General features: G+C 44.2%; 1 protein-coding gene across 4 annotated transcripts; it reads right to left on the bottom strand.

The window, feature by feature from the left end:
* Positions 1–1,316: 1,316 nt before the first annotated feature.
* On the bottom strand, positions 1,317–24,524 carry LOC149320288 (uncharacterized). 4 transcript variants are annotated; one of them, XM_089501060.1, is made up of 9 exons: positions 24,323–24,524; positions 16,789–16,946; positions 15,754–15,955; positions 12,157–12,651; positions 11,681–11,798; positions 5,875–5,984; positions 4,239–4,365; positions 3,926–4,060; positions 1,317–2,680 (listed from the first exon to the last, which is right to left on the bottom strand). In XM_089501060.1, the coding sequence occupies exons 4-9, from the start codon at positions 12,550–12,552 to the stop codon at positions 1,638–1,640; spliced, it is 1,929 nt and encodes a 642-aa protein (XP_089357186.1). In that variant the 5' UTR covers positions 12,553–12,651; positions 15,754–15,955; positions 16,789–16,946; positions 24,323–24,524; the 3' UTR covers positions 1,317–1,637. The 4 variants fall into 4 exon arrangements, with proteins under 4 accessions (XP_089357186.1, XP_089357193.1, XP_089357207.1 ...); XM_089501067.1 differs by having other exon boundaries at positions 15,754–15,804; XM_089501081.1 differs by lacking the exon at positions 24,323–24,524 and adding an exon at positions 22,946–22,963.
* Positions 24,525–25,733: the final 1,209 nt, after the last annotated feature.

The raw sequence follows: 25,733 nt of genomic DNA, 5'->3' as shown, positions 1-25,733 counted from the left end.
TTCATGGATTTGATTAATATGTCCGCTCTAAGAATCTCTAGGTCCTCCAGCTCAACTCTGTGGGCAACATATGCAGAAATCACTTCGGAGGACCAAGAGATTTCTAAAGAGAACACTTTTCTAGGCATTTGTAGGTCCTCCAGTGCATTTCTATGGTCAACTTCTGGCAGAGGTTGACCACAGAGTTCTGTTGGAGGACCTAGAGATTCATAGACAGATCACTCCTCTAGGCATGCATTGGTCTTCCAACACATTTCTGTGGTCACCTTCTGGCAGACTTGCACTGGAGGACCTACAAATGCCTAGAGAAGTGTTTTTCCCAGGTATTACAATGGTGGTGTGTTTTTTTTGTAAAGTCGAAGGCTTTCATGGCCGGCATCCATAGTTTTTTGTGGGGTTTTTGGGCACTGTGCCATGTTCTAGCAGAGTTTCTTCCTGACGTTTCACCAGCATCTGTGGCTGGCAACTTCAGAGAATGTTTGCCTGGAAAGGACTTGGGTATATATAATGTGTGACCTGGAAAGGCAGGAGTGATTTACATGTGTATGTTGGTTGCTAATGGCAGTCCTCAGGGGGTGAGGGTCTGCACAAGAGGACTAATGTCTGCTTGATTGGTGCTCATTGTCTGCTGGGAAACCCCTGACCCTGAGAGATTTCTCATTCACATTTGTCTTTATCTTGCTCTTTTTCAGGACTGGTAGCCAAAACTTGTTTACTTTAAGGGATTCCTCTTTCTTGTTGAAATGAATGAATGAATGAATCTTTATTGTCCAGGTGTTTGTGGATTTCAATGGCTTCCCTGTGTATCCTGACATGGTTGGCATGGTTCAGGATTTCAGTGTTTTCAAACAGTATTTTATGCCCAGGATGGTTTGTGGCATGTTCTACTACTGCTGATTTTTCTGGCTGACCCAGTCTGCAGTGTCTCTCGTGTTCCTTGATTCTTGTTTGCACACTGCGTTTGGTGGTCCCTGTGGAGACTTGTCTGCAGCTGCATGGTATGCGGTAAACTCCTGCGGCTGTGACAGGGTCTCTCTGGTCCTTGGCTTTCCAGGTCACACAATATATATAGCCAAGTCCTTTCCAGGCAAACATTCTCTGAAGATGCCAGCCACAGATGCTGGCAAAACATCAGAAAGAAACTCTGCTAGAACATAGCCACAGAGCCTGAAAAACCCACAACAAACTGTGTTTTTTTTATTTGCAGAGCTTCCACTTCCAAGGGGGTCTTGCGTCCCTAAGTCCAGCAAACGTGGAGGGCCCACTGTAATCACAACAATAACAACTACTACTTTTCCTTTATTTATTGGTTTATTTATAGAGTGCCATCGGTGTACATGGCCTTTTACAGAATAAAAAAGAAGACAGGCCTGCCAAAAGGGCACAATTTAAAAATACTTATTTACCTAACAGAAGGAAGGGGTAATGCAAAGATAAAACTAATACAACACAGTTTAAAAACAAATTATTCAAATATATTTATTTAATTCATTGACATCTCAACTTATAAAATTCCACTATGTAAAACATCAATAACGTGGAAAAGTGATTTTAAAAAGAATTAAAGAATACGTACAGTCTTTTATATGTAATGTTAGACTATCAGCAACACTCATTTTGTATTCTTCCGGGTATTTCTATGGCTCTTCTAAAACTTCTTGATACAGCTCCAGATCTGAACCGTGACCTGTTCCCATGTGAATCCGTTGATGCAGCTTCAGAGTCATGCTTTGGGTGAAATGTTCCCCACAATCTGGACACTCATAGGTTTCCTTCCGCATGTGACGTCTTTGGCGTCTTTTAACGTTCAGCCTCCGAGCAAAGGTCTTTCCACTTTCTGAGCTTTCAAAGAGCTTCTGCCCTGTGTGTGTTCTTTGATGTACTTTAACATTTGTTTTATGAGCAAAGGCCTTTCCACATTCTGAGCATTCAAAGGGTTTCTCCCCCGTGTGGATTCTTAGGTGTGTTTTAAGACTCATGCTTTGAGTGAAGGCCTTTCCACATACTGAGCATGCAAATGGTTTCTCTCCCGTGTGGGTTCTTAGGTGTACTTTAAGGTTTATACGATGAGCGAAGGTCCTTCCACATACTGGGCATTCAAAGGGTTTCTCCCCTGTGTGGACTCTTCGGTGTGTTTTAAGGCTCATGCTCTGACTGAAGGCCTTTCCACAGTCTGAGCATTCAAAGGGTTTCTCTCCTGTGTGGATTCTTAGGTGTACTTTAAGGTTCACAAGATGAGCGAAGGCCTTTCCACATTCTGAGCATTCAAAGGGCCTCTCTCCTGTGTGAGTTCTTTGGTGCACCTTAAGGCTCATGCTCTGAGTGAAGATTTTCCCACATTCTGAGCACTGATATGCTTTCTTCCCAGTGTGAATTCTTTGGTGTAATGTGAGACTTGAGCTCTTCATGAAACTTCTTCCACACACTGAGCACTGGTGCGTTTTCTTTCTTGTTTGGATCCATCCATGTTCGGTAAGGTAGAGTTGCTGAGCGAAGCTATTTCCTTGCTCAGAGGACTGCTTCTTTTTATCGAGAATCATCTTTTTATGACTTTCTCCGAGTAATGAAATTTCATAGAAGACAGCTGTTTCAGTACCAACGGATTTCCTTCTCTGTCCTGGTTTTGTCTCAGTTGTCTTCATCTGCTTTTCGTTCATTTCAGTGTTCTGATTTCCATCAACTGAAGGAATCAAAAAAGAGGCTTTATCAGGAAGGAACAGAGTCTTAAATTGTGAAACAAACTACCATATATACTCATCTAGAAGTCTAAATATTTATGCCCCAAAATTGATCCCAATATCCCAGTTTGACTTATTTATGGGTCAGTATGGTAATGTGAGTGCAGCTCTTTTTCTCTTGAGCCAAGCGGAAAGAGTCCTGAGTGATTAACTGCTTTTAAACCAACCAACCGAGTCCCTCTCCCAACCGCTGTCTGAGGAGTGAAGGACGAAATGAAAGCTGAAGCGATGAAGCAAAAAGCCTCAATTAGAGTCCCTTTTGCCACATGCACACATACACATACTTTATCCACGACTTATCCATGGGGCATGGCAAAATCCTTAATGCCCCCCAAACCTGTCCTCGACTTATACATGAGGTCGACTTATAGCCGACATTTGCTGGGGTTAGGACCCCCATGATAGAGGGGAAACTGCAAATAATAAAAAGGCTACTTTTTTAACCTGAGAAAACACCTCTCTAGGCATTTCTAGGCCCTCCAGCAGAACCCTATGGTCAATATCTGCTATAATTTGACCACAGACCCCTGCTAGGGGACCTAGAAATGCCTGGAACAATGTTTCTCTAGGAACCTCTAGGTCCTCTAGCGCAACTCTATGCTCAATCTCCCAGAGAATTTGTCTGGACATTTCCTAGAGAAAACATATTAATCAAATCTGCAAATAATCAAACCCACAAGAGTCAAAAGCTGCAAATGTGGAGGACAGACTGTGTTTTCCTTAGTTGTTTCTCTGACAGATCTGTCAAATGGGTAACAGTTTCACAAAATAAATTTCTCCTGAGGTAACGCATACGTTGGGATTGCTGCAGTGAAAACTGGAGGGCTCCTGTCCTTTTCATGGTTGTGTAGAAAAGGGCATTTCAACAGGTCTTGCTTGTTATCTGCAAGCAACACTTGCCGCAATTCTCTCTTCTAGACAACCATTAAATGGAAAGGAGCCCTCTTGGGTTTTCAATCTGGCAACTCTATGCATCGCCTAGTATGTTTTTGTCACATCTGTGTTACGGCGAGCTTTAGCACAAGATTGTCTTGGCCAGATGTCTTCAGAGGTTTGCTGTGCCCTTCCTCCTGGGCCCAGAGAGTGTAACTGGCTCAAGGAAGTCTAGTGGGATTGTGAGATTCTAACGCCAGTCCCATCTATACCTTCATCACATCTGAACGGAAAGACAGACCAATGTACTGTACCTTTTGATTTCTCTTCCTCAGAGCTCTTGGCTAACTGATCTTCCTTTTCCTCCTCTCCTTCCTCCAAGATGTTTGCAAAGTGGCCTTCCTCTTCCTCCACACAGGAGACCAGGTCAGAACCAGACTCTGGAGTCCCTTTTTCAACGTTAGAGAGAGAAAAGAGAGAATTCATTTGCAGTACTTCCGATTTTAACAAAACATCAGAGATTCAAAAACTGCCTGTGGTTTTCCCCTCTCCCTGCTGGACCTCACGAAGGTCACTTGAAGGATAAGGCAGGCAAGACCTCTCAGCCAAGAGAAAAGGCACTCTTACCCACAGAGGCCCAAGTCCCATCGCTCCTCTCCATGACGTCTTTGGGCAGAGCCTTCTCTTTTGGATCCAGCAAAGCCCACGCCTTCTCTGCCGCCATCAGAGGCTCCTTATCCACAGTCTCCGGACTCTGAAAGAAGATAAAGGACAGCTTTTGCTCAGTGTACATGAAACAATCCAAAGAGACAGCAAAGGACCATACTTTATATATGATGACTAAAGAAGTTCTCCTGAAGATTCCAAAGCTTCCTTAATAATGCATTTAACATTAATTTTTTTTATTAAAGGATTTGCTGCATCTGCTCTATTGGATGCAGATACAAAAGGATCCCACACTTGAAACGGATTTGCCTTTGTGGTTTAGATAAAGTAGAGTCAGCTTTACTGCACCTTTTATAAAATCACCAGAGCCTCACTTATAATTGTGGGTAGATGAGATAAATTCTCTGTAGAATATCTTCTCTCAATCTAAAAGAGCAGATAACTGCCAAGGTTGCTAGATTCTGCTATTGGTTGCCATAGATGGGTAGAAAAACAACACTGTTAAGTATTTGGTTATTAGACCTCCTAAGACTTCCCTTTATGATGGCTGAAATAATTTGAAAATGTATATACAGTCAGCCCACCCTTTATGCAGGCGATCCGTTCCAGAGCCCCTGCCTAAGGGGAATTGAGCATATTTCTATGGAGGGAGTGTGTTCCACAGTCAAACAGCCCTGTCAGGACGTTCCTCCCAATGTTGAGGTGGACTCTCTTCCTGCAGTTTGCATCCATTGTTCCATGTCCTATTCTTGCTCTCTCCTCAATATGACAACTCTTCAAATACTTGAACAGGGCTATCATCTTAACCATTGCTTCTCCAGGCTAAACATACCCAGCTCCCAAAGCCGTTCCTCATAGGGCTTCATGGTTTCCAGACCCTTCACTATTTTAGTCACCCTCCTTTGGACACACTCCAGTTTCTCAATGTCCTTTTTGAATTGTGGTGCCCAGAACTGGACACAATATTCCAGATGGGGCCTGAACAAAGCAGAATAGAGTGGCACTTCCCACGATCTAGACACTATAATTCTATTGATTCAAACTAAAATTGCACTGGCTTTTCTAGCTGCCGCATCGCACTGTTGACTCATGTTCAACTTGTGGTCTGCTAGGACTTTAGAGATCCCTTTCACACGTATAAGTCTCCTTAAGCCACGTGTCCCTCATCCTATATCCATGCATTTCATCTTTTCACCCTACGTGCAGTACCTTACATTTCTCCATGCTGAAATTATGTTAGTTTTTGCCCAGCTTTCTAATCTATTGAGGTCATTTTGACTTTTGATCCAGTCCTCTGGGGTATTAGCTGCTCCTCCTAATTTGGTATCATCTCCAAATTTGATAAGTATGCTCTCTATTCCTTCACCCAAGCCACTGATAAAGAAGTTGAATAGTTCTGGACCCAGGACAGAACCCCACTGGACACCCCACTGGTCACTTCTCTCCAGGATGAAGAAGAGGAGCCATGGCTGAGCACCCTTTAACGTGGTTTGTTTGTATAGAGCTTTGACTGAAGCAAAGCAAAAGATTCTCTCAGAACCAAACGGATTGGTAGTTGGACTTCAGACTTTCATCCCTGACAGTTCTGCCCTTTTACCTGATCTGACTTGACATCCAGAGTGTCGATTCCACCACAAAGAGGAGGCAGCTGAGAAGGAAGCTCCACTGTCATTTGACTGTCTTCAACTTCAAGTTTCACAACCTCACCTGTGAAAAGACGAAGAAAGTGGGAAAGTGTTTCATTCCATTTTACTCCTGGAATAAAATCTATCTTCTTCCACATTACCTTCAGCCAGAATTTGAGGCTGTTCTGGAATAGTATAAAGACTGAAGCTATGGAAATTAGCAACTGATTGATGTGAATTTGCGGATGACCACTCAACGAAATACCGTTACAGGTAAGTAACCTGTCGTCCTTCTTCGTGGTCTCTGCGAATCACACAAACGGGTTAGACTAGCAAGCTTAGGTCAGTGGAGATGGGAGTGCCATGCCACACTAGAAAGGCATATTGACCCCAAATAGAATCACCAAAGAAAGGCATATTGACCCCAAATAGAATCACCAAACGGGAAACCGAGCCAAAAGGCAGGTAAACATGGGGACGAACAGTCCCGCTGACATGACGACTCTACAGAGTCGTGTAGAAAATCCAATACTGAGACGTAGTGGAAACAGTCACCAATGCACATGAAACATGCCCATTGGCAGAAAAACAGGCTTGCCAGCTAACCGTATGTTGCACAGACTATAGGTAAACCTTGATGGTCCATCATAAACGGCAGGTGTAAACTAGACAGCCCAGTTTTGTTGGCAATGGAGATTATGCCAAAAATACCAAATAGGTAGGTGGTGTGGAACAGAGGGAAGCTCACTACTGTAAGCAGTTAGGGGAAGACAACAAACAAGAAGGTCTGGTATACAGACATTGTCTAATCCAAAGGGTGGATTGAATCCAGCATGAAGGGCAAAGGGATCACAGCAATGTGACGCTGCAGAGGCCGGGACATTGATAACCAGGAAAGAGGGGTCTACAAAGCCCTTAAATTTGAGCACATCATTCAATGGAAAAAGGACAGTGACCTGATAAAGCCCCTCGAAGCCATGGTTTGGAGATTATGGCATTGACAGACACAGCCTAGGATGCCAAGTAGTCTAGGGCTGAGTGTCCTCTTTAACAGAGTATGAAACGGACAATCTGTTGTCAGCAACAAGATGGTTGGCAAGTCCATCCATAGAGAGAGAGCCTAATGACATCGAAATGGAGAGGAGCTCCAGTAGTAATTTCTGGAACAGAGGTAGACATCAGAGAGGAGGAATATTACCTCATTCAGTCACAACAAACACAGCCAGAACTGATAGGCAAACAGTGTGGCAGGAGTGACACGGTGTACATCCATCATGGATGGGCCCTGGGAACGAATTTTTGCAGAACAGCGGAGCTGGAATAGACCTTAAGCGCCACAAGTCCAATTCCTAGCCAGGTGTATAAAACACTAGGCAATATGCCAGAAATCATCCTAATGTCACCCCTAATGCTTAAGAGGAACAACTGAAGCTGTAGCATTAATGCACTGTAACACAGCAGTATGAACAGAGGAGCTTGGAGACCATATAATGGTGGATCGAAACCCCTTACCATATAGGTCCAGGACGTGTAATGGAGCATGAAGTATGCTGTGACAGGGCATAACAATTGGGGGAAACACATGCGTCTCCTTATAGGAGAGAAACCCCAGGAATTTTGGAGACTGCATAGTTAGCCTTGTCAAGTGATGTGGATGGAGGCCAGAAATATTCCTACCTCACCCAATAGATGCCTTGGGCCAGAGAAACAGGATGTTATGGCATCAATCAGCCAGGAGAGATGGGACAGGTATGCATATCCTGATCTCTCAAAGAGAATCCACAGAGGTGGACAGAACTTTAAACGGAGGCTCGAAATGGGGGATGTCCTCAGAGGGCATTCCTGCCCAGAGCAAAAATTGAAAGAAATTGAAGCAGTTGTATGCCACCTGCTCCAGGGGAGAGAGTGGCATCAACTAGAACCCCTTGGAAGGGCATGAGCATGGAAAACAGACATGTATTCCTCACCATATAGTGGTCAACGGTAAAAGGCAAGAAGTGCCTTAACTGACATTTGTACTGGGAAGTGAAAAACCTTTCCCTGTGAAGGATGGCGATGGTACCAAAGGCCCCATGGAGGGGGAAAGACCATCACAGTCATGCTGGTACCGAGAGTACGATGGTATTGCCTCTGGGTATAGAGGGAGCAAACCAATTGATGAGTGATTGTAGAATCATGGAGGCCATTCATATGGTGAAGGATTATCCATGCCAAAGAGCACGGGTTGTGCTCTCGAGATTATGAGGGACAACCCAGAAGACAGGCTTGAGAGTCTGCATTAAGTGATGTTCAGCCGTCCCTGGTCACGGAATAAAAGGTAAACTGTCAAGGTTATCTGTACATAGTACCATGCAGCCTGAGAGGAAGGATATCCTCATAAATTTGTAATGTTGGAATGATGATGCCTTCCCTCAGTATGGCGGGGGCACTACGTCCCCCGAATCAGCTATATAGAGATAGCCGTGATGTCGGGTCTCGGTATGGAAGGAGCATTCTCACTGTTTACCAGTCCAATGAGGATGGCATCCCTTGGTACCGAGGGAGCAACGTGAAATTGAACTGGGTTTCAAATTAAATGGGCCCAAGACAAGAAGTGAAAAGTGCGCCAGTGAAGCGAGCACCATTTAAAAAAAACGATTTCAGTAGTACAAAAGGACTTTGCCAAGCGCACCAATATGGCAGGCATCATTTTAAAAACTTCTCCTCAAGAGTATGTAAAGGGGATTTTTTTGGGGGGGGGGTTGGAAAAAGGGGGACTCTGCCAAGCACACCAATTGAGGTGAGCGACTGTCGTATCAAAACATTTCCTCAGAAAGGGAGAGGGCCTTGCCAGTGTGAAGGCAAGGCAAGCCGCTGTTAAACAAATTTACCTCAGAATTTAAATCACATTTAAGTACACGGTTTTCTAAAAACTTGCAGTGCAGGCTGCCATTAAAACAGCTGCACCTCAGAATTTAAATTCACATTTAAGTATGCGACTCCCTAAGAAATCTTAGATTGTACGCCAAGGGCAGGTTTACTCTTATCTATCTTATTGTTTGTATGTACAGTGCTGTGCAAATCTACAGCGCTATATAAATAAAGCATATCGCAGTGTAAGTTGTTGTTAAAGCAACTTTACCGCAGAATTTAAATTCATATTTAAATATATGATTCTCTAAGAAATTGTACTGTTTTGCTTTAAAATATGTACACAATGTTAAAAAATTACCACCAAAACGCAGATTGATACTGCCAAATTGGGTTTTTGTAAAGTCTGTCAAGAAAATGAATCTCCGAAGAGTCCCTAGATGCTGCTAATGTGGCAGACAAAAGGAACTGAGGGTTTAGGTGGGAAACTGGCTAAAAAGGCAGTTGGAGGGTGGAAGGGGCTACTGCCAAAACGCCTCTAATATCTCCAAGAGGGTTCCGGAGCTAACTGCGCAGGCACAGAATAAGCCCCATTTGTGTGAATTTGCAGAGACCACAAAGAAGAAAAATATATACAGTGGGCCCTTGTTATCTGCTGGGGTTTGATGCCAGGACCCCCCATGGATAACAAAATCTGTGGATGCTCAAGTCCCATTAAATGCAATGGCATAGCAAAACAGTGTCCCTTATATAAAATGGCAAAAGCAAGGCTTGCTATTTGGAATTTATGCTTTTTAAAAAATATTTTGAAGCCATGGATGCTTGAATTCATGGACAAAAAATCTGTGCATAAGGAGAGCCGGCTGTATATACTATATATACATACTATCCTTTTTTTGAAGTTCATAGAATATTAGTTTAATCTTGCTTTAAATTAAAAGGAGCCTTACCGAGAGCCAGCATGATCTAGTCATTTGAGCATTAGACTAGGACTCAGGAGACCATGGCTCGAATCATGACTCAGCCATGGAAACCCTCTGGGTTATGTCTCACCTTACTCCCAAATGGGGTGCAAGGCAGCTTTTACTGCTGTTGTTGTGTGCTTTCAAGTCAATTCCAACTTATGGTGACCCTATCAAGGGGTTTCTTCACAAACTTATTCAAAGGTTTGCCTTTGCGTCTTTTGCCCAAGGCGACCCAGCGGCTTTCATGGCTGAGCTTGGAATTGAACCTTGGTCTCCAAAGACCTAGACCAACACTAAAACTTATCAAATTGGCAGATGACACCAAATTAGGAGTAGCAGCTAATACCCCAGAGGACAGGATCAAAATCCAAAATGACCTGAATGGACTAGAAAGCTGGGCCAAAGCTTATAAAATTAATTTTAACATAGAGAAAAGTAAGGTACTGCACTTGGGGTGGAAAAATGAAATGCACAGATATAGGATTAGGGAGACCTGGCTGAACGAGATTTATACATGTAAAAGGGATCTGGGAGTCCAAGTAGACCACAAGTTGAACATGAGTCAACAGTGTGATACAGCAGCTAAAAAGGCCAATGCAATTTCAGGCTGCATTAATAGAAGTACAGTGTCTAGATCAAGGGAAGTAATAGTGCCACTCTATTCTGCTTTGGTCAGGCCTCACCTGTCCAGTTCTGGGCACCACAATTCAAAAAGGACATTGAGAAACTGGAGCGTGTCCAGAGGAGGGCAACTAAAATGGTGAAGGATCTGGAAACCATGAAGCCCTATGAGGAAAGACTTAGGGAGCTGGGGATGTTTAGCCTTGAGAACAGAATGGATGTCATATTGAGGAGGGAGCAAGCGTGTTTTCTGCTGCTCCATAGAGTAGAACCCAGAACAATGGATTCAAACTGCAGGAAAAGAGATTCCACCTCAACATTAGGAGCAAATTCCTGAGAGTAAGGGCTGTTCGATGGTGGCACACACTTCATTGGAGAGCGGTGGAGTCTCCTTCCTTGGAAGTTTTTAAACACAGGCTGGATGGTCATCTGTTGGGTATACTTTGATTGTGAGTTCCTGCATGGTAGAAGGGAGTTGGACTGGATGGACCTTGTGGTCTCTTCCAATTCTGTGATTCTATGAAAATAACTACAATTAAAGATACAAAAAAGGGAAAGTAGCAGTATGTTCAAGACTCACTTTTTTTTATATCTGCATGAGTTTTTGTGGATATAAATCCACTTCTGCAGATGCCCTTCAGAGTGATATTAAGGCCTCAGGCATAAATCCTAGTTTCACATTGAAGGATTGGGATGGAATAGCATCCAGAAAGATGCAAATCATGTCCCTCATCCTAAAATTTCAAAGGGCTGTGTAGGTCTCTTAGTGCAAATGTGTGAAAGCAATAAACTTTATTGACATCTGCTTTTGTTGCATTTCTGTGCCGTAGCTGTAGATTTGTAACGTTACAAAGGCTGCGCTGGAGGATTTTAAAGGTTTTTAAAAAAATGTTTTAGGGCTACAGTGGGTCCTTGGTAACCGCTGGATTTTAGTTCCAGGATCCGACATAGATAACAAAATCTCCGGATGCTCATGTCCCATTGAATACAATGGCACAGTAAAATGTTGTCCCTGATATAAAATGGGCAAATGAAGGTTTGTGTTTGGGAATTGCTACATTTTAAAAATATTTTCAAACCATGGAGGCTTGAATCCGTGGATAAAAATAATCTGTGGATGCTCAAGTCCCTTTAAATACAATGGCATCGCACAATGGTGCCCCTTACATAAAAATGGCAAAACGAAGGTTTGCTGCAACTCCCAGCTGACAATGTCCTCTGACGGGTTTTTTGACTTCTGCTTCTGGGTCGGACAGGTCTCCTTTTCCCAAGGTCTCAAGACGGATAGCAGAAGTATTTGAGAGGAAGAGACCAGGTGGAGGGAACCCATTGAAATGCCTACCTGGCAATGTGGCACTTGGGTCCTCTTCTTGTGCGACCCCACTGAAGCGCAGGCTCCGTCTGGGGTTTGGTGGGTCCTTCTCTGCCTCTGGGGCCTGAGTGGCCAAGTCAGGCGCAACCTTACAAGAAAAGAGATTCAGTGTGAACATTAGGAAGACTTCTCTCAGTGTAAGACCTGTCAAGGAGTAGAACCTGGACCGCCTTGGAGGGCAGTGGTCTCTCCACTGTTGGAGGCCTTTATACGGACGCCACTTGCAGATTCCTGAGCTAGCAGGGGTTTTTCTTATTTATTTATTTACGAGATATATATCCCACCATTCTCCCAACTCCAGCACTTAGAACATACATTTCTATACTGCTTATCAGTGAACTGAGTACTCTCTAAGCGGTTTACCTCCTCTGAGGTGTAACCCAATGTAGCCTGCACCCCCCACATGCACATGTCCCCAAAGATGCCGCTGGATGGTGGGTGCTCACCTGGGCTCCTTCAGCCTGTTTGAGGAGAAAGCGCTCCGCAAGGGCCTCTGCCTGGGTGCTGTTTTCTGGCTGCTGGCCTCTCACCCAGCCTCCCATTTCGTGGGGCAGGACTTTGAGGAACTGCTCCAGAATCACCAAGTCCACAATCTGAGCCTTGGTGTGCTTCTCCGGCTTCAGCCACTTGAGGCAGAGGGCCCGGATCCGGCCACAAACTTCCCGGGGCCCCTCCGACTCCCGGTAGCAAAACATCCGGAAGTGATGTGCTTGGTTGGCCCACTGCATGTGGGTCCCGTCCAGGACTCTATGGACTGTATTCCCCCAGAGGTCCCTGTTGCCCAGAGCAAAACCCCGTCTCGCAACCTGAGATCTGGACACTGCTCTCTCTTCTGTCCTCATCCTATGGGTGAAAGAGGATCGGAGAGCTTTTCTTTCTTGCTACTGATTTCTTTCTCAAGGAGGCAAGGTCTCTGCGGAGATCTGTAGCTCTCTGTAACTCTGCAAAGAGAACCCCATGTTTATGAAGGTGAAATCTCATGTTTCAGACAGGGAGATATTTTATTCTTTTTTTTTTTTTTTTTGGTCTTATACATGCTGAGTCTCCCTGTGTAAATTTACAGCGCTTTATAAATAAAGGTTAATAATAATAATAATAATAATAATAATAATAATAATAATAATATCATCCCAATGGATTAAGGTGGGGAACAACAATCAGCAGACACATCCTATCAAATGCTCTCTGTCCTGTCCTCATCCTATGAGCGCAGTGGGATCAGAGATCTTCTCTTCCCTGCTGAAAATCTCTTTTTCAAGGAGATGAGGCTCCTGCAGAGATCTCTGAAACTCTGCAAAGAGAACTCCATGCTTATGAAAGTGAAATATCATCCTTCTTTTTTCTTTTGTCTTATACAGGTTGAATCTCCCTCATCTGCGATTCCAAAAGAGGAGATATTCCAAGAACACTACCTTGTTTCATAAATGGCTGAGAGAGTGACACGTTTCTGATGGCTCAATATATTATTATTATTATTATTAACATTAATTTAAAGAGGTGATATGAAAGCCCTGTTTAAATATTTGTAGGGATGTCATATTGAGGATGGAACAAGCTTGTTTTCTGCTGCTCCAGATAATAATGAATGCAGGCTCCTGGAAAAGTATCATAGGTACTTGCACCTATGATAGCCTGCACCCGCCTCTTTCCCCGCCGGATCGGGGCCTGAGTGGCCAGAGCGGCAGCCGCTGAGGCCCCAATCCGCCACTTTCCAGGCCGCGGGGAAGCGGCAAAAGGCCCCTTCCCCGAGACCTGGAAAGGGGTGTCCTTGGGGCTTCAAGCCCCAAGGACACCCTGCGGCGGCGGCGGGGAGGAGAAAGGGGCCACTTGGCCCCTTTCTCCCTTGTGTTGCTGGGCGCAGCCATCTAAAGGCTGCGCCCAGCGACGCAAGACTAGGACTGTTTCGGAGCTCCTTCCTGCGCGGATGAAAGGGCGTATTAAGCGCCCTTGTGCGGTGCGATCGCGTCACATCCGCGCCGCCTCATTTGGAGGTGGCGCGTTCGTGACGCCATCATGGCGGCCCCCATGTAGATGGGGTGCCGCCATCTTGTACATCCTCAGGACGTATTAGGCTTGGGGGCGTCAAGAAGTGATGCCCCTTTTTAAACCTAGGATGTCCTGAGGACATCCCTTATGGCTGTTTGTAATGCGCCATAGAATCATAGAGTTGGAAGAGACCGCAAGGGCCATCCAGTCCAACCCCATTCTGCCATGCAGGAACTCTAAATCAAAGCATCCCCGACAGATGGCCATCCAGCCTCTGCTTAAAGACCTCCAGGGAAGGAGACTCCACCAAAATCTCCAAGGAAAGAGTGTGTCCCATTGTCGAACAGCCCTTACTGTCATAAAGTTCCTCCTAATGTTGAGCTGGAATCTCCTTTTCTGGAGTTTGCATCCATTATTCTGTGTTCTAGTCTCTGGAGCAGCAGAAAACAAGCTTGCTCCCTCCTCAATATGACATCCCTACAAGTATTTAAACAGGGCTATCATATCACCTCTTAACCTTCTCTTCTCCAGGCTTAACATCCCCAGTCTTTCCACATAGGGCTTCATGGTTTCCAGACCCTTCACCATTTTAGTCGCCCTCCTTTGGACCCATGGCTCCAGTTTCTCAATGTCCTTTTTTAATTGTGGGGCCAGAACTGGACATAATATTCCAGGTGAGGCCTGACCAGAGCAGAATACAGTGGCACTCTTACTTCTCTTGATCTAGACACTATACTTCTATTGATGCAGCCTAAAATAGCATTGGCCTTGTTAGCTGCCGCATCGCACTGTTGACTCATGTTCAACTTGTGGTCTACTTGGGCTCCTAGATCCCTTTCACATGAATAAGTCTCTTGTTCAGCCAGGTGTCCTCCAACCTATATGTGTTCATTTCATTTTTCCGCCTTAAGTGCCGTACCTTGCATTTCTCTGCGTTGAAATTCATTTTGTTAGCTTTGGCCCAGCTTTCTAATCTATTAAGGTCATACGTGATTCCAGCTGAACATTAGGAGGAGCATCCTGACAGAAAGAGCTGTTTGACAGTGGAACACACTCCCTTGGAGTGTATTAAAATCTCCTTCTTTGGAGGTCTTTAAGCAGAGGCTGAATGGCCATCTGTTGGGGTGGTTTGATTGTGAGTTCCTGCATGGCAGAATGGGGCTGGACTGGATGGCCCTTATGGTCTCTTCCATGATTCTGTAACTCTATGGTCAGCATCCGCCAGAAGTTGTGTTGGAGGAGCTAGATTCCTAGAGAGAACAAGGAACAAAGGCATTTGTAGGTCCACCAGAACAATTCTATGGTCAGCTTCCAACAAATGTTGACCACAGAGTAGTGCTAGCAATTCCTAGAGAAAGTACTTCTCTAAGAATCTTTGGGTCCTCCAGTGGAAATCTATGGTTAATGACCAGCAAGTGATGACCACAGAGTTGTGCTGGAGGACCTAGAGATTCCTAGAGAGGTAAGAAAAAGTTGTGTTTTTTAATTGCAACATTTCCACTGAGGGTCCTGCACCCCTAAACCCAGCCCATACGGAGGGCACACTGCGTTCCTCTCCCCAACCGTATTTCCTGGCCATATTCTCTGGGGAACTACGGGAATTGTAGTCCAGAAAGCCAGTTATGGGGAAACACAGTTTTTCAGATAAATTGCTTTTTAACATTTGTACGTTGCAAACTTTCATAGCTACCAGAGAACTATCCTCTCTGGGGTGGGGCTGTATTTCCCATTGGCAGAATAAGATAGGGGATAATGGGACTTGTAGTCCAACACTTGCAACATCTGGGTGGATGCAAGATTCACACAAGGTCCACACAGCCCTTGTGCCCCAGTTGGATTACAACACTCATCATTCCTCACCTCCACCCTTGCTTCACGGACTGCTGGGAGTTGTAGTCCACCAAGCCCTTGAGCTGACTTTACTCCACTTTAATATAATTCATTCAGGAGATTCATAGTTTACAAATGAACTTTTTCTTCTTCCCCTTTAAAGGATTTGCTCCAGAATGTACAGAAACGGTAGAACTTGATAAATTAACAATTAAATAAAAACTTACCTAGAGAGAGTGAAACCTTTTTCTGATGATGCAGACCAACGAAGAGGAGATCTGGATGGAAAATTAGAGGTTTTGGAAAGTCAAAAATGGAAAATGGAAGATACGACAGATGGATTTATGTCTAAGGCTGCATCTGCACTGCAGGAATTATTATTCATTCATTTATTTCATTGTTATGCTGCCTTTTTCTCAAAAAAGGGACCTGGAGTGGCTCACAAAAATAAGAAAAACATAGTAAAAACATTAAAAACAGTTAATATCATCTAATTAAAACAATATAAAATTAAACATTAAAAACATACAAATTTTTAAAATTTCTGATGGAGCTTTAAGTGTTACGGCTCCATCTGATAAATGCGGAAAATCAAAATTTTGTAATGAAAATCACTTTTAAAAAAGTGTAATTGAAAATAAATAAAATAAACAACAAGCAATAAAATAAAAAACAAAGGATGATTCCAAAAGGGAAGCCAGGAGTCCATGGCCAGCCAATCCCTGGGGCTCAGCAGGAGCCCTGGGCCCATGTGGCCAAGCTGGGGGATGATGGCAGTTGTTGGCCAAAAAGAGAACCTCCCAAAGCAATTTCCACCACCCTTTTCTGCATCCTGCAAACAATTATATATATATGTGTGTGTGTGTGTGTGTGTGTATATATATATACATACACACACACATATATATATTTCCCTCCTAATGCTGAAGATCTTCCCCAGTCTCTGGCCACCTGGTGCTACTTTCTGGTCCTCTCTGGGGAGCTTTTTTCCTGGCTCCCAAAGAGGTGAGTTTGGGGGGTTTCCCTGGGACACGAAGTGGCTGCAAAAAAGAGGCTGAGGGTCCCTTTTTTTCTGCACGTGGCTGGGGCCTCGATCCTGCCCTGCTCTCTTTGCATGCTCAGGAAACCCTTCTTTCTTTTGCAGGCATGCCACTGAATTGCAAAATAATAATAATAATAATAATAATAATAATGGGATTATGAAATGCAACCAAATGCAATTCAACGCAAGACGTTTAAAGGCACCGGAATGAATGACTCACCGGAGCAGATTCCCCAAATGCTGCAGCCCGGCCCTCTCTGGATGGGAAATCCGGGGTCACATGGATCTCTCCAGGAAATAAAACAAAGCACACGCTCCACCAATGGGAAAGAAGGGCTCCCCGCACTGACGTCACCGGTTGCTAGGCAGGCTCTGTCCCTGAGCAAAAGCGAAAGAAAAGGGGGAGGGAGGAAAAAGGGGGGGGAGAGGGAGTCACGTGTTTCCGGTCCTCTGAGCAAGTTATTTGCAAAGCTCCCATGCCCTCCCTTGTCATGCAAAAGCCATTGGAAGAAGTGGGCCATTAAGAGCCATTAGCCTGACAAAAGACCCGCTTCCTTCCTGGAGTTGAAAAGCCTGCAGAGGAATCAGATCCAGAAAAGTGAGCCTCAAACGTGGAGAGCCTACTGTACCATGGGCTATAATATAGTAAACTATATCATGCTATTTATTAAATATATATTTATCTTTATATTATATTAGTATTATATATATATATATATATATTTCAAATAATAATATAATTTATTTATATTCTGCCTTTTCTCTAAGGAATCATGGCGGATTGCAAAAATTAAAGGGATAAAACATCATACAAATAAAATTGCAATTAAAAAGAATCCCGTATCCTGATCCTCCCCCCAATTTAATATATTATTTATTAAAACTATACTATATACTCGACTATATAGTATACTTTAGCATACTATATAATTAATATAAATAAAATAAATATTTATATATATATATATATATATATATATATATTAACAGAAACTTTGTTACAGCTTGAGGCTCCCTTATTATCCAAAATGAAGTATTTTGGATTTTGGAATATTTCCATCTACATAATGAAATTTTATCTTGGACATGATGGGACCCACAACTAAACACAAAACCTCATTTCTGTTTCTTATAGTCTCAATAATGTTGTGCGCTAAACAAGGCTGGCGTCCACTGAGCCATCATCAGAGAGCAAAGGAGACACTGCCTCAGCCGCCCAGATGGGCAATGCTTGGGCTTTGGAATATTTCGGCTTTTGGAGTTCCCGATAAGGAAGACTCAGTCTGTAATGAAAAAACATGTGAGCAATGATGGTTATATTAATGCTGTGAAACATTATCAGGAAAGTGTATGACGAAGGTGACACTGTCTCCACCGCCCACGTGGACAACGCTTGCATTTAGGAATATCTGATTTCGGATCAGGGAGAATGATAGAATCCATCTGGAGGACCAACAAATGCCTAGAGAAGTGTTTTCTCCAGGAACCTCTAGGTCCTCCAGCACAGCTCTATGGTCAACTTTTGGCAGAATTGTGCCCTAGGACCTAGAGATTCCTAGAGAGGCCACATGAATCAAAGCCGCAAACGATCCAATCGGCAGAAGTCAAAGTCGCAGGAGGGCCGACTATAGCGCCATCGACGGACGTGGCGCTTTCCAGCAGAATAAAACTAATAAGTATTTGAATCAAGCTGGCAACAAAAGGACTAAGGTATCATCAGCTTAATAAATAAGTTAATAAATAAATAAAACCTTTATTCATACCCTGCTTTTTTGTAGCAACAATCAAAGCGGCTTACATCTAAAACCAGTTCAATATAGAATACATAGTAACATATACCAAATCCCCATGTCCCCCTAAAACAAAATTAAACATATTAGACTTAAAATTAATCTGTTAATATAACAATAATTAACAATAATTAAGTTATAATAAAGATATGTTAAAAGACGTTCGCGTTTATTATATTCACACACACACAGGGCTGGGTTTTTAATGCTGGGCTACAAAAATGTTAATGGTTTGTATTTTAATATAGTATATTTTAATTTATAACTGTTTTAATCCTTAAAAATGTTTAGTTATTTTTTTAAATTGTATGTTTACATATTTCAATATTTTGTATTGCTTTTGAATTGTATTGTTTTACACTTGGCAACAAAAGAAAATCCCTCTTTGGCTCAAGCAAAGGCTATAATGGAAGCCTTTTGTTTCTGACTTGTGTATATTATACATTGAACATTGTATTTGTATGTTAAGGTTAATAAATATAATTTAAAATAAGTATATGAAGGGGAGCGTGCTTATTTTCTGCTGCTCCAGGGAATAGGACACAATGGAGCAATGGATTAGATGGATTTGTTTTCATTCAAATTGTATTTGCCCTTTCATATATTGCTCTTCCTTCCTAATCACATTGTTACATTTCAACATAAAAATAACAGAAATGATAATTGTTCTTTAGTAGTTATCAAAGTATACTGATTTTTTTATTAATGCCTCAATAAGTCCTTTTTAATGCCTATTTTTTATTCCCAGTATTGTAGAATCAGATCCCATTCTTCTAGTTACTCTTTACGTTTATGGTTAATTGAATGTGTTAATCTGTCCATTTCTCTTAGTTCATGTATTTTCTGTATCCATTCTTCTGGGAGCGGGGTTATTCGCTTTCCCGTTTTCTAGCAATAATTATCCTGGTTGCTGTTATTAAATATAGTATCACCTTCCTGTGTTTGGTTTTGAAGAGCTGTCATGGGACCTTACCACACAGGGATTTTTTGAACGCGGAAGTAGGTTCAGTTCGCATTGGTCGATGCGTATTTGCATTATAATGCATTGGTGTTCCACACCTGTGAGCTCAGAATACGTATTGACCAATGCGATATAATGTGAATACACTGTGGCCAATGCGTATTCACGGCTGGGTTCTGAACTGAAGGCAGCCGGCTCCTCCGTTTTGCGAGTGCACAAAATTAGTGGATTGGCGGGATCCGTATTGATGGCCAGTGTGAAACCTCTGCTGCTTTGGCTGGTGTGTACATCCAATCCACTGGTTCTCCTGAAGACCACCGGAGGAGGAGGCGGAATGGAGGAGGACTCTGGGCGAGGGGAAAGGGCTCTTTCCTGGCCCCGTATGGCTCCAAGCAGCAAGAGAGTGCTTCCTACTCATTTAGGTTTTTAGGACTTCAACTCCCAGAAGCCTCAGCCAGTTTAGCCAACTAGCAGGGATCCTGGGAGCTGTAGTCCAAAAACCTGGAGAGCCCAAGTTTGGGAATCACTGACAAGATGAAAAGCAGGAGGAGGAGAGTGGCCATTTCCGGTCAGCCTTCTTTCTTTCTTTCTTTTTTCAGGGCAGGGTTGTGTAAAAGAGTCAGTCTGGCTTCAGTGTATTTATTTTTATTTTATTTTATTTTTGGTTAATTTTATTACTAAAAATATATACGTTTCCTTTGGTTTTTATTTTATTTTTGGTTAATTTTATTATTAATAATATATGTTTGCCTGTCTAGGAATAATGCCAAAAAGTCCTCCATTTTGATCACACCTAAGAAACATGCATTTATATTAACATTTTTTAAAAAAATCATCAAATTTTTCGCGTGTCCTCCATTTTTTAAAAATGTGCCCTACATTTGAAAATGTTATCCTACATTTGTCCTACATTTGTCCCAGTTTAGAGGTCTTGATTTATGCCAACCCTACCCCCCCAAGACACAAAAAGGGGGTCAAGCGTTTACATTACAATGGCACCACTTGAACTTCCGTTATGGCTCCGTGCTGCTATGGAATCTTGGGATTTGTAGTTTTGAGGAGCTGTTTGGCCATCTCTGTCAGGTGCCGCAACAAACTACAAGTCCCAGCATTCCACAATATGGAGCCAAGGGCAACTAAAGTGGCATCAAACTGGATTATTTGTTTAAGTGCAGATGCAAACTGAGTCCTTCCTCTGAAGGCGTTTACATCAGATAAATTCAGCTCGATAAAGCAAAGCGCAGCTGTTCAAGCAATGAGCGGCAGCCACTCTGTTCATGCTCAGAAGCACTCTGTTCATGCTTTGAGACACTGCATTCCAACTTCTGAGCTAAGAACCCAGGCTGCAGCCACACAACATTTCATTCCCACTTCCAAGAGGGATTTTTAATTTCAACACACACACACACGCACACACACACTACATACACACAATTTTTAATTCCAAGACTCATCTATCTATCTATCTATCTATCTATCTATCTATCTATCTATCAGTCTGTCATAATTTTAAATTCCAAGACATTATACCTTCCTTTCTTTTTATGAAAAACAAACCCCTTTAAGAGAATCCTATTTTGGGAGAAAGGCAGGATATAAAATCAATAAATACAAAATTATTGTGCAATAGTCCATCAGCGCATGGCTTGCATTATAAGACTTTATACATTTAAAAACAATTAAAATTACAGTAGGCTCAGAGTGCTATAGAATCATGGAATCATAGAGTTGGAAGAGACCCCAAGAATGGCCATCCAGTCCAAAAACCCCATTCTGCCATGCAGGAAATCTCATTCAAAGCATCCCCAAACAAATTATGTAATGGGGGTGTCCATCTACATTGTAGAAAGATATACTATAGATTAATGCTATGGAAAATCACCACCTTGAGTCCGTATATTGGGAGAAAGGCGGGATATAAGAAAATAACAACAACAACAACAACAATATCTGGGTATTGTAGTTTTGTGAGATATTTAGCCTTCTTTGTCAGAGAGCTCTGGTGCCACAACATACTACAAATCCCAGGATTTTCCACAGCATTAAAGTGGTGTTGAACTGGATTATTTCTGCAGTGTGCAGCCTTATTAGACTGCAGTTCCCAGCAGTCTGTGGTGTTGCAGTCTAGCATTGCCTGGAGCAGAGCCATAGGACTCCACAGCCCCAATTCATCCTCTGGCAGAATTTGGGGGAAACTCCTTTAAAAAGGCAAAAATAAGGAAAATAAAAAACTCCTTGCAAAGTAAAACTCAGAGGTCTGCCAATGGACTTTGCTTCCAAGGCAGGAGTGCAGAGAGGCCCAGACCTTTAGATTGATTCCTTAGGTTAATTAATTAATCCTAGAACCCTAGAGTTGGAAGAGACCCCAAGAATGGCCATCCAGTCCAACTCCATTCTGCCATGCAGGAACTCTCAATCAAAGCATCCCCATTGACATGCTGAAAGGGGCCCAGCTAAGTGTATTTTATTTTATTTTTATTTTAAAAATGACAAAAAACAAGGCTGGAAGGAGCCAGAAAAGGGCCAAGCCTTGATATCTGGACCCCAGAACATACTCTAACTCCCAGAATTCCATAGCCATGAGCCAGAATGGAGCCAAGCGTCAATACCTGGACCCCAGAGCATACTCTAACTCCGAGAATTCCATAGCCAAGAGCCACAAAAGAGTTAAATTGCTGCCAAACCTGGTTATTTCTTCAGTGTGGATGCAGCCTGATGTAGCCTCCTGTCCCTCCCTCCCTCTCCTCCAGGGCTTTTTGGTTCCTCCCCCTCAGGCCCCTCAAAAAGTTTAGGGGCGGCAGTTGCGCTCCTCCTGGCTTTGCCAGGGCCGGGAGGAGAGGAAAGGTGCTTGCTGGAGCGCGCGTGTGCACGAGCGCAGCCCCAAGCAAACACCAGGGGCCAGGGCGCCACTTCTGCTCCTCCTGAAGCCTAGAGGAGAGCAAGTGGTGCTCTCCCTGGCGTTTGATTGGGGCTGTGCACGCGTGTGCGTACACACGCTCCAACAAGCACCTTTTCTCTCTTCCTCTTGAAGGGGGGGGGGTCCGGACCCCAGAACCCCCCCCCCCCCTTAGCTATGTCCTTGACCAAAAGGCCCTGGAAGCAGTGGTACATGCTCTGGTAATCTCTTGACTAGATTTCTGCAATGCGCTTTACATGGGGCTACATTTGTACCAGGTTTGGAAGCTTCAGCAAGTTCAAAATGCGGCAGCCAGACTGGTCACTGGAACATCCAGACCAGATCATGTAACACCAGTTTTAAAATCTCTACACTGGCTGCCAGTCAGCTTCCGGGCGCAATACAAAGTGTTGGTAGTCACCTTTAAAGCCCTACATGGCTTGGGCCTGAGTTACTTGAGGGAATGCCTCTCCCGACATAATCTGCTCCGCACCCTCAGAACATCCAGAAGAATCTTTTAGGATACTCAAAGACTAGATTAATATAAACTTCCCATACAAAATCCACTGCCATGGCCCCCACGTTATGGAACAAGTTACGGAGGAGATCCCAGTCTTAAGACCACTTTAGATGCCTTCAAGAAGGCACTAAAGATGGGTCTCTTCAGGGGGCATGCCCCCCGCCTTCTGTAAAGAAGTGGGAGAAATCCCACTTCTGATCAGAACAGCACCTTGTAACTGATGTCTTTATTAGTATGGTTGATTCAGGTTTTAACGGATTATGGTTTATAATATGTATTTTAGATACCATTGTATTGTATGTGGTTTTATGGTTGTATTCCCGCCTCGATCCAGTGGGAGAGAAGGGAAAATATAAATAAAATTATTGCTATTATTATTATTATTATTATTAGGCCTCAAACTACAAGTTAGGCCTCCCATAGCAAACTACTAGGCCTCAAACTACTACGACTCAGAATACAGGCTTCCCATTGCAAATACTAGGCCTCAAACTACAAGTCAGGCTTTCAGTGGCAACTACTAGGCCTCAAACTACAAGTCAGGCTTCTCATCTCATTGCAACTACTAGGCCTCAGAATACAGGCCCCCCCATTGCAACTACTAGGCTTCATACTACAAGTCAGGCCTCCCATAGCAAACTACTAGGCCTCAAACTACAACTCAGGCCTCCAAGCAAACTACTAGGCCTCAAACTACAAGTCAGGCTTTCAGTGGCAACTACTAGGCCTCAAACTACAAGTCAGGCTTCTCATCTCATTGCAACTACTAGGCCTCAGAATACAGGCCTCTCATTGCAACTACTAGGCCTCAAACTACAAGTCAGGCTTTCAGTGGCAACTACTAGGCCTCAAACTACAAGTCAGGCTTCTCATCTCATTGCAACTACTAGGCCTCAGAATACAGGCCTCTCATTGCAACTACTAGGCCTCAAACTACAAGTCAGGCTTTCAGTGGCAACTACTAGGCCTCAAACTACAAGTCAGGCTTCTCATCTCATTGCAACTACTAGGCCTCAGAATACAGGCCTCTCATTGCAACTACTAGGCCTCAAACTACAAATCAGGCTTTCAGTGGCAACTACTAGGCTTCATACTACAAGTCAAGCCTCCCATAGCAAACTACTAGGCCTCAAACTACAACTCAGGCCTCCATAGCAAACTACTAGGCCTCAAACTACAAGTCAGGCTTTCAGTGGCAACTACTAGGCCTCAAACTACAAGTCAGGCTTCTCATCTCATTGCAACTACTAGGCCTCAGAATACAGGCCTCTCATTGCAACTACTAGGCCTCAAACTACAAATCAGGCTTTCAGTGGCAACTACTAGGCTTCATACTACAAGTCAAGCCTCCCATAGCAAACTACTAGGCCTCAAACTACAACTCAGGCCTCCATAGCAAACTACTAGGCCTCAAACTAGGAGTCCAGTTTTCTATCTGGCGGAAACCCTAAATATGGTGAAAAATGAGGTGAGGAACCAGGATGGATTTGGTTTGTGAGGAGAAACTCGGGGGATACTGGACCACCAAAAAGACAAATTGTTACGTAAGCACAGTGCGGCGTCTGCACAGCGCCGTGCGGCACTTGCCTTCTTTTTCCGCTGGCGGGAAGCTGCGCAGTTTGGCGGCTGTGGCTTCCCTCTGGCGGAAAAACCTCTGCCACCAACCCGGACCTTCAAGAACTGGCATGCTCTGCCTCTACATCACCTAAGTTTTCCTTTCCAGTCCTCTGGGAAAAACAACTGTCAGCCTGCAAGATGGGATCCGTCCTATTTCCACCTTGGAAGCCTTCAGAAAGGCCATTAAGACGGATCCCAGACTAGGTTAGATCCATTAGACTTGCCTCCCCCCCTGTTGACACCTCTATTGCTACTGATGCCAAAATTGTTTGATACCATCATCCCCGTCCCCCCCTCATTTCTTGCACTAATCTGCCCAAAATTTTATTGTATTTCTATTGGATAGTTTTAATTTTTTTAATGTTTAATCTCTTTTTATGGAGGGTTGGGGTTTGGGGGTTTTTTAATTGTAATTTTTAATTGTTTGCTGTTTTATTTTTACGGTTAGAATCTGCTTTGATTCCTTTGTGAAAAAGCGGAATACATATAGGGTTGCCATAATTGAGGAGCTCCGAACCGGGACAAATGTAGGACAAGGCTTAAAAATGTAGGACCTTTTTTTTTTAAGGTCCTACATTTTAAAACCTTGTCCTCCTCCTCCTCCCTGGCTTGGGAGGAAGCCTCGGCCTCCTCTCAGGCCGGGAAGGATGCAAGGGCTGCTCCTCATCGCGGCGAACACTGCGGTGGGAAGCAGCCTCCTCCCGGCCCCCACTCCCTTTCCCGGCCTCGGTAGGGCCTCCATAGGGGCCGGGAAGGAGGGAGGAAAGCGCCCGCGATCGCCGCGATCGCGGCGATCGCTGGCAGTCCCCACTCCCTTTCCCGGCCTCTGTGAAGGCTTGGGCCTCCATAGGGGCCGGGAAGGAGGGAGGAGAGTGCCCGCGATTGGCACGATCGCCGCAATCGCGGGCGGCCCCCACTCCCTTTCCCGGCCTCTGTGAAGGCTTGGGCCTCCATAGGGGCCGGGAAGGAGGGAGGAGAGCGCCCGCGATCGGCGCGATTGCGGGCAGCCCCCACTCCCTTTCCCGGCCTCTGTGGAGGCTTGGGCCTCCATAGAGGCTGGGAAGGAGGGAGGAGAGCGCCCGCGATTGGCGCGATCGCGGGCGGCCCCCACTCCCTTTCCCGGCCTCTGTGGAGGCCCAAGTCTCCACAGAGGCCGGGAAGGAGGGAGCAGAGCCAGGCCGCCTCCCTCGCCGGCGGAGGAGGCCAAGCAGGGAACGGAGGCGAGGCTCCTTTCCCTGCCTAGTGTCCATCGCGTGGGTGGTGTGTGTCCCGGGGGCGGGGCCAAACTGGGGCGGGACCGTGCGGACCTGCCCCAAACCTCTGGCTCGAACTCACCACCTTGTTACGCACCAGCGCTGACCAGTTTTGGCCAGTGGTTAAA

The sequence above is a fragment of the Sceloporus occidentalis genome, unplaced genomic scaffold (genome assembly GCF_023333645.1).
Source record: "Sceloporus occidentalis isolate IW3139 unplaced genomic scaffold, rSceOcc1.0.p SCAF_1, whole genome shotgun sequence".
Classification (NCBI taxonomy): Eukaryota; Metazoa; Chordata; class Lepidosauria; order Squamata; family Phrynosomatidae; genus Sceloporus; species Sceloporus occidentalis.
This window is presented reverse-complemented; position numbering and strand designations above follow the sequence as displayed.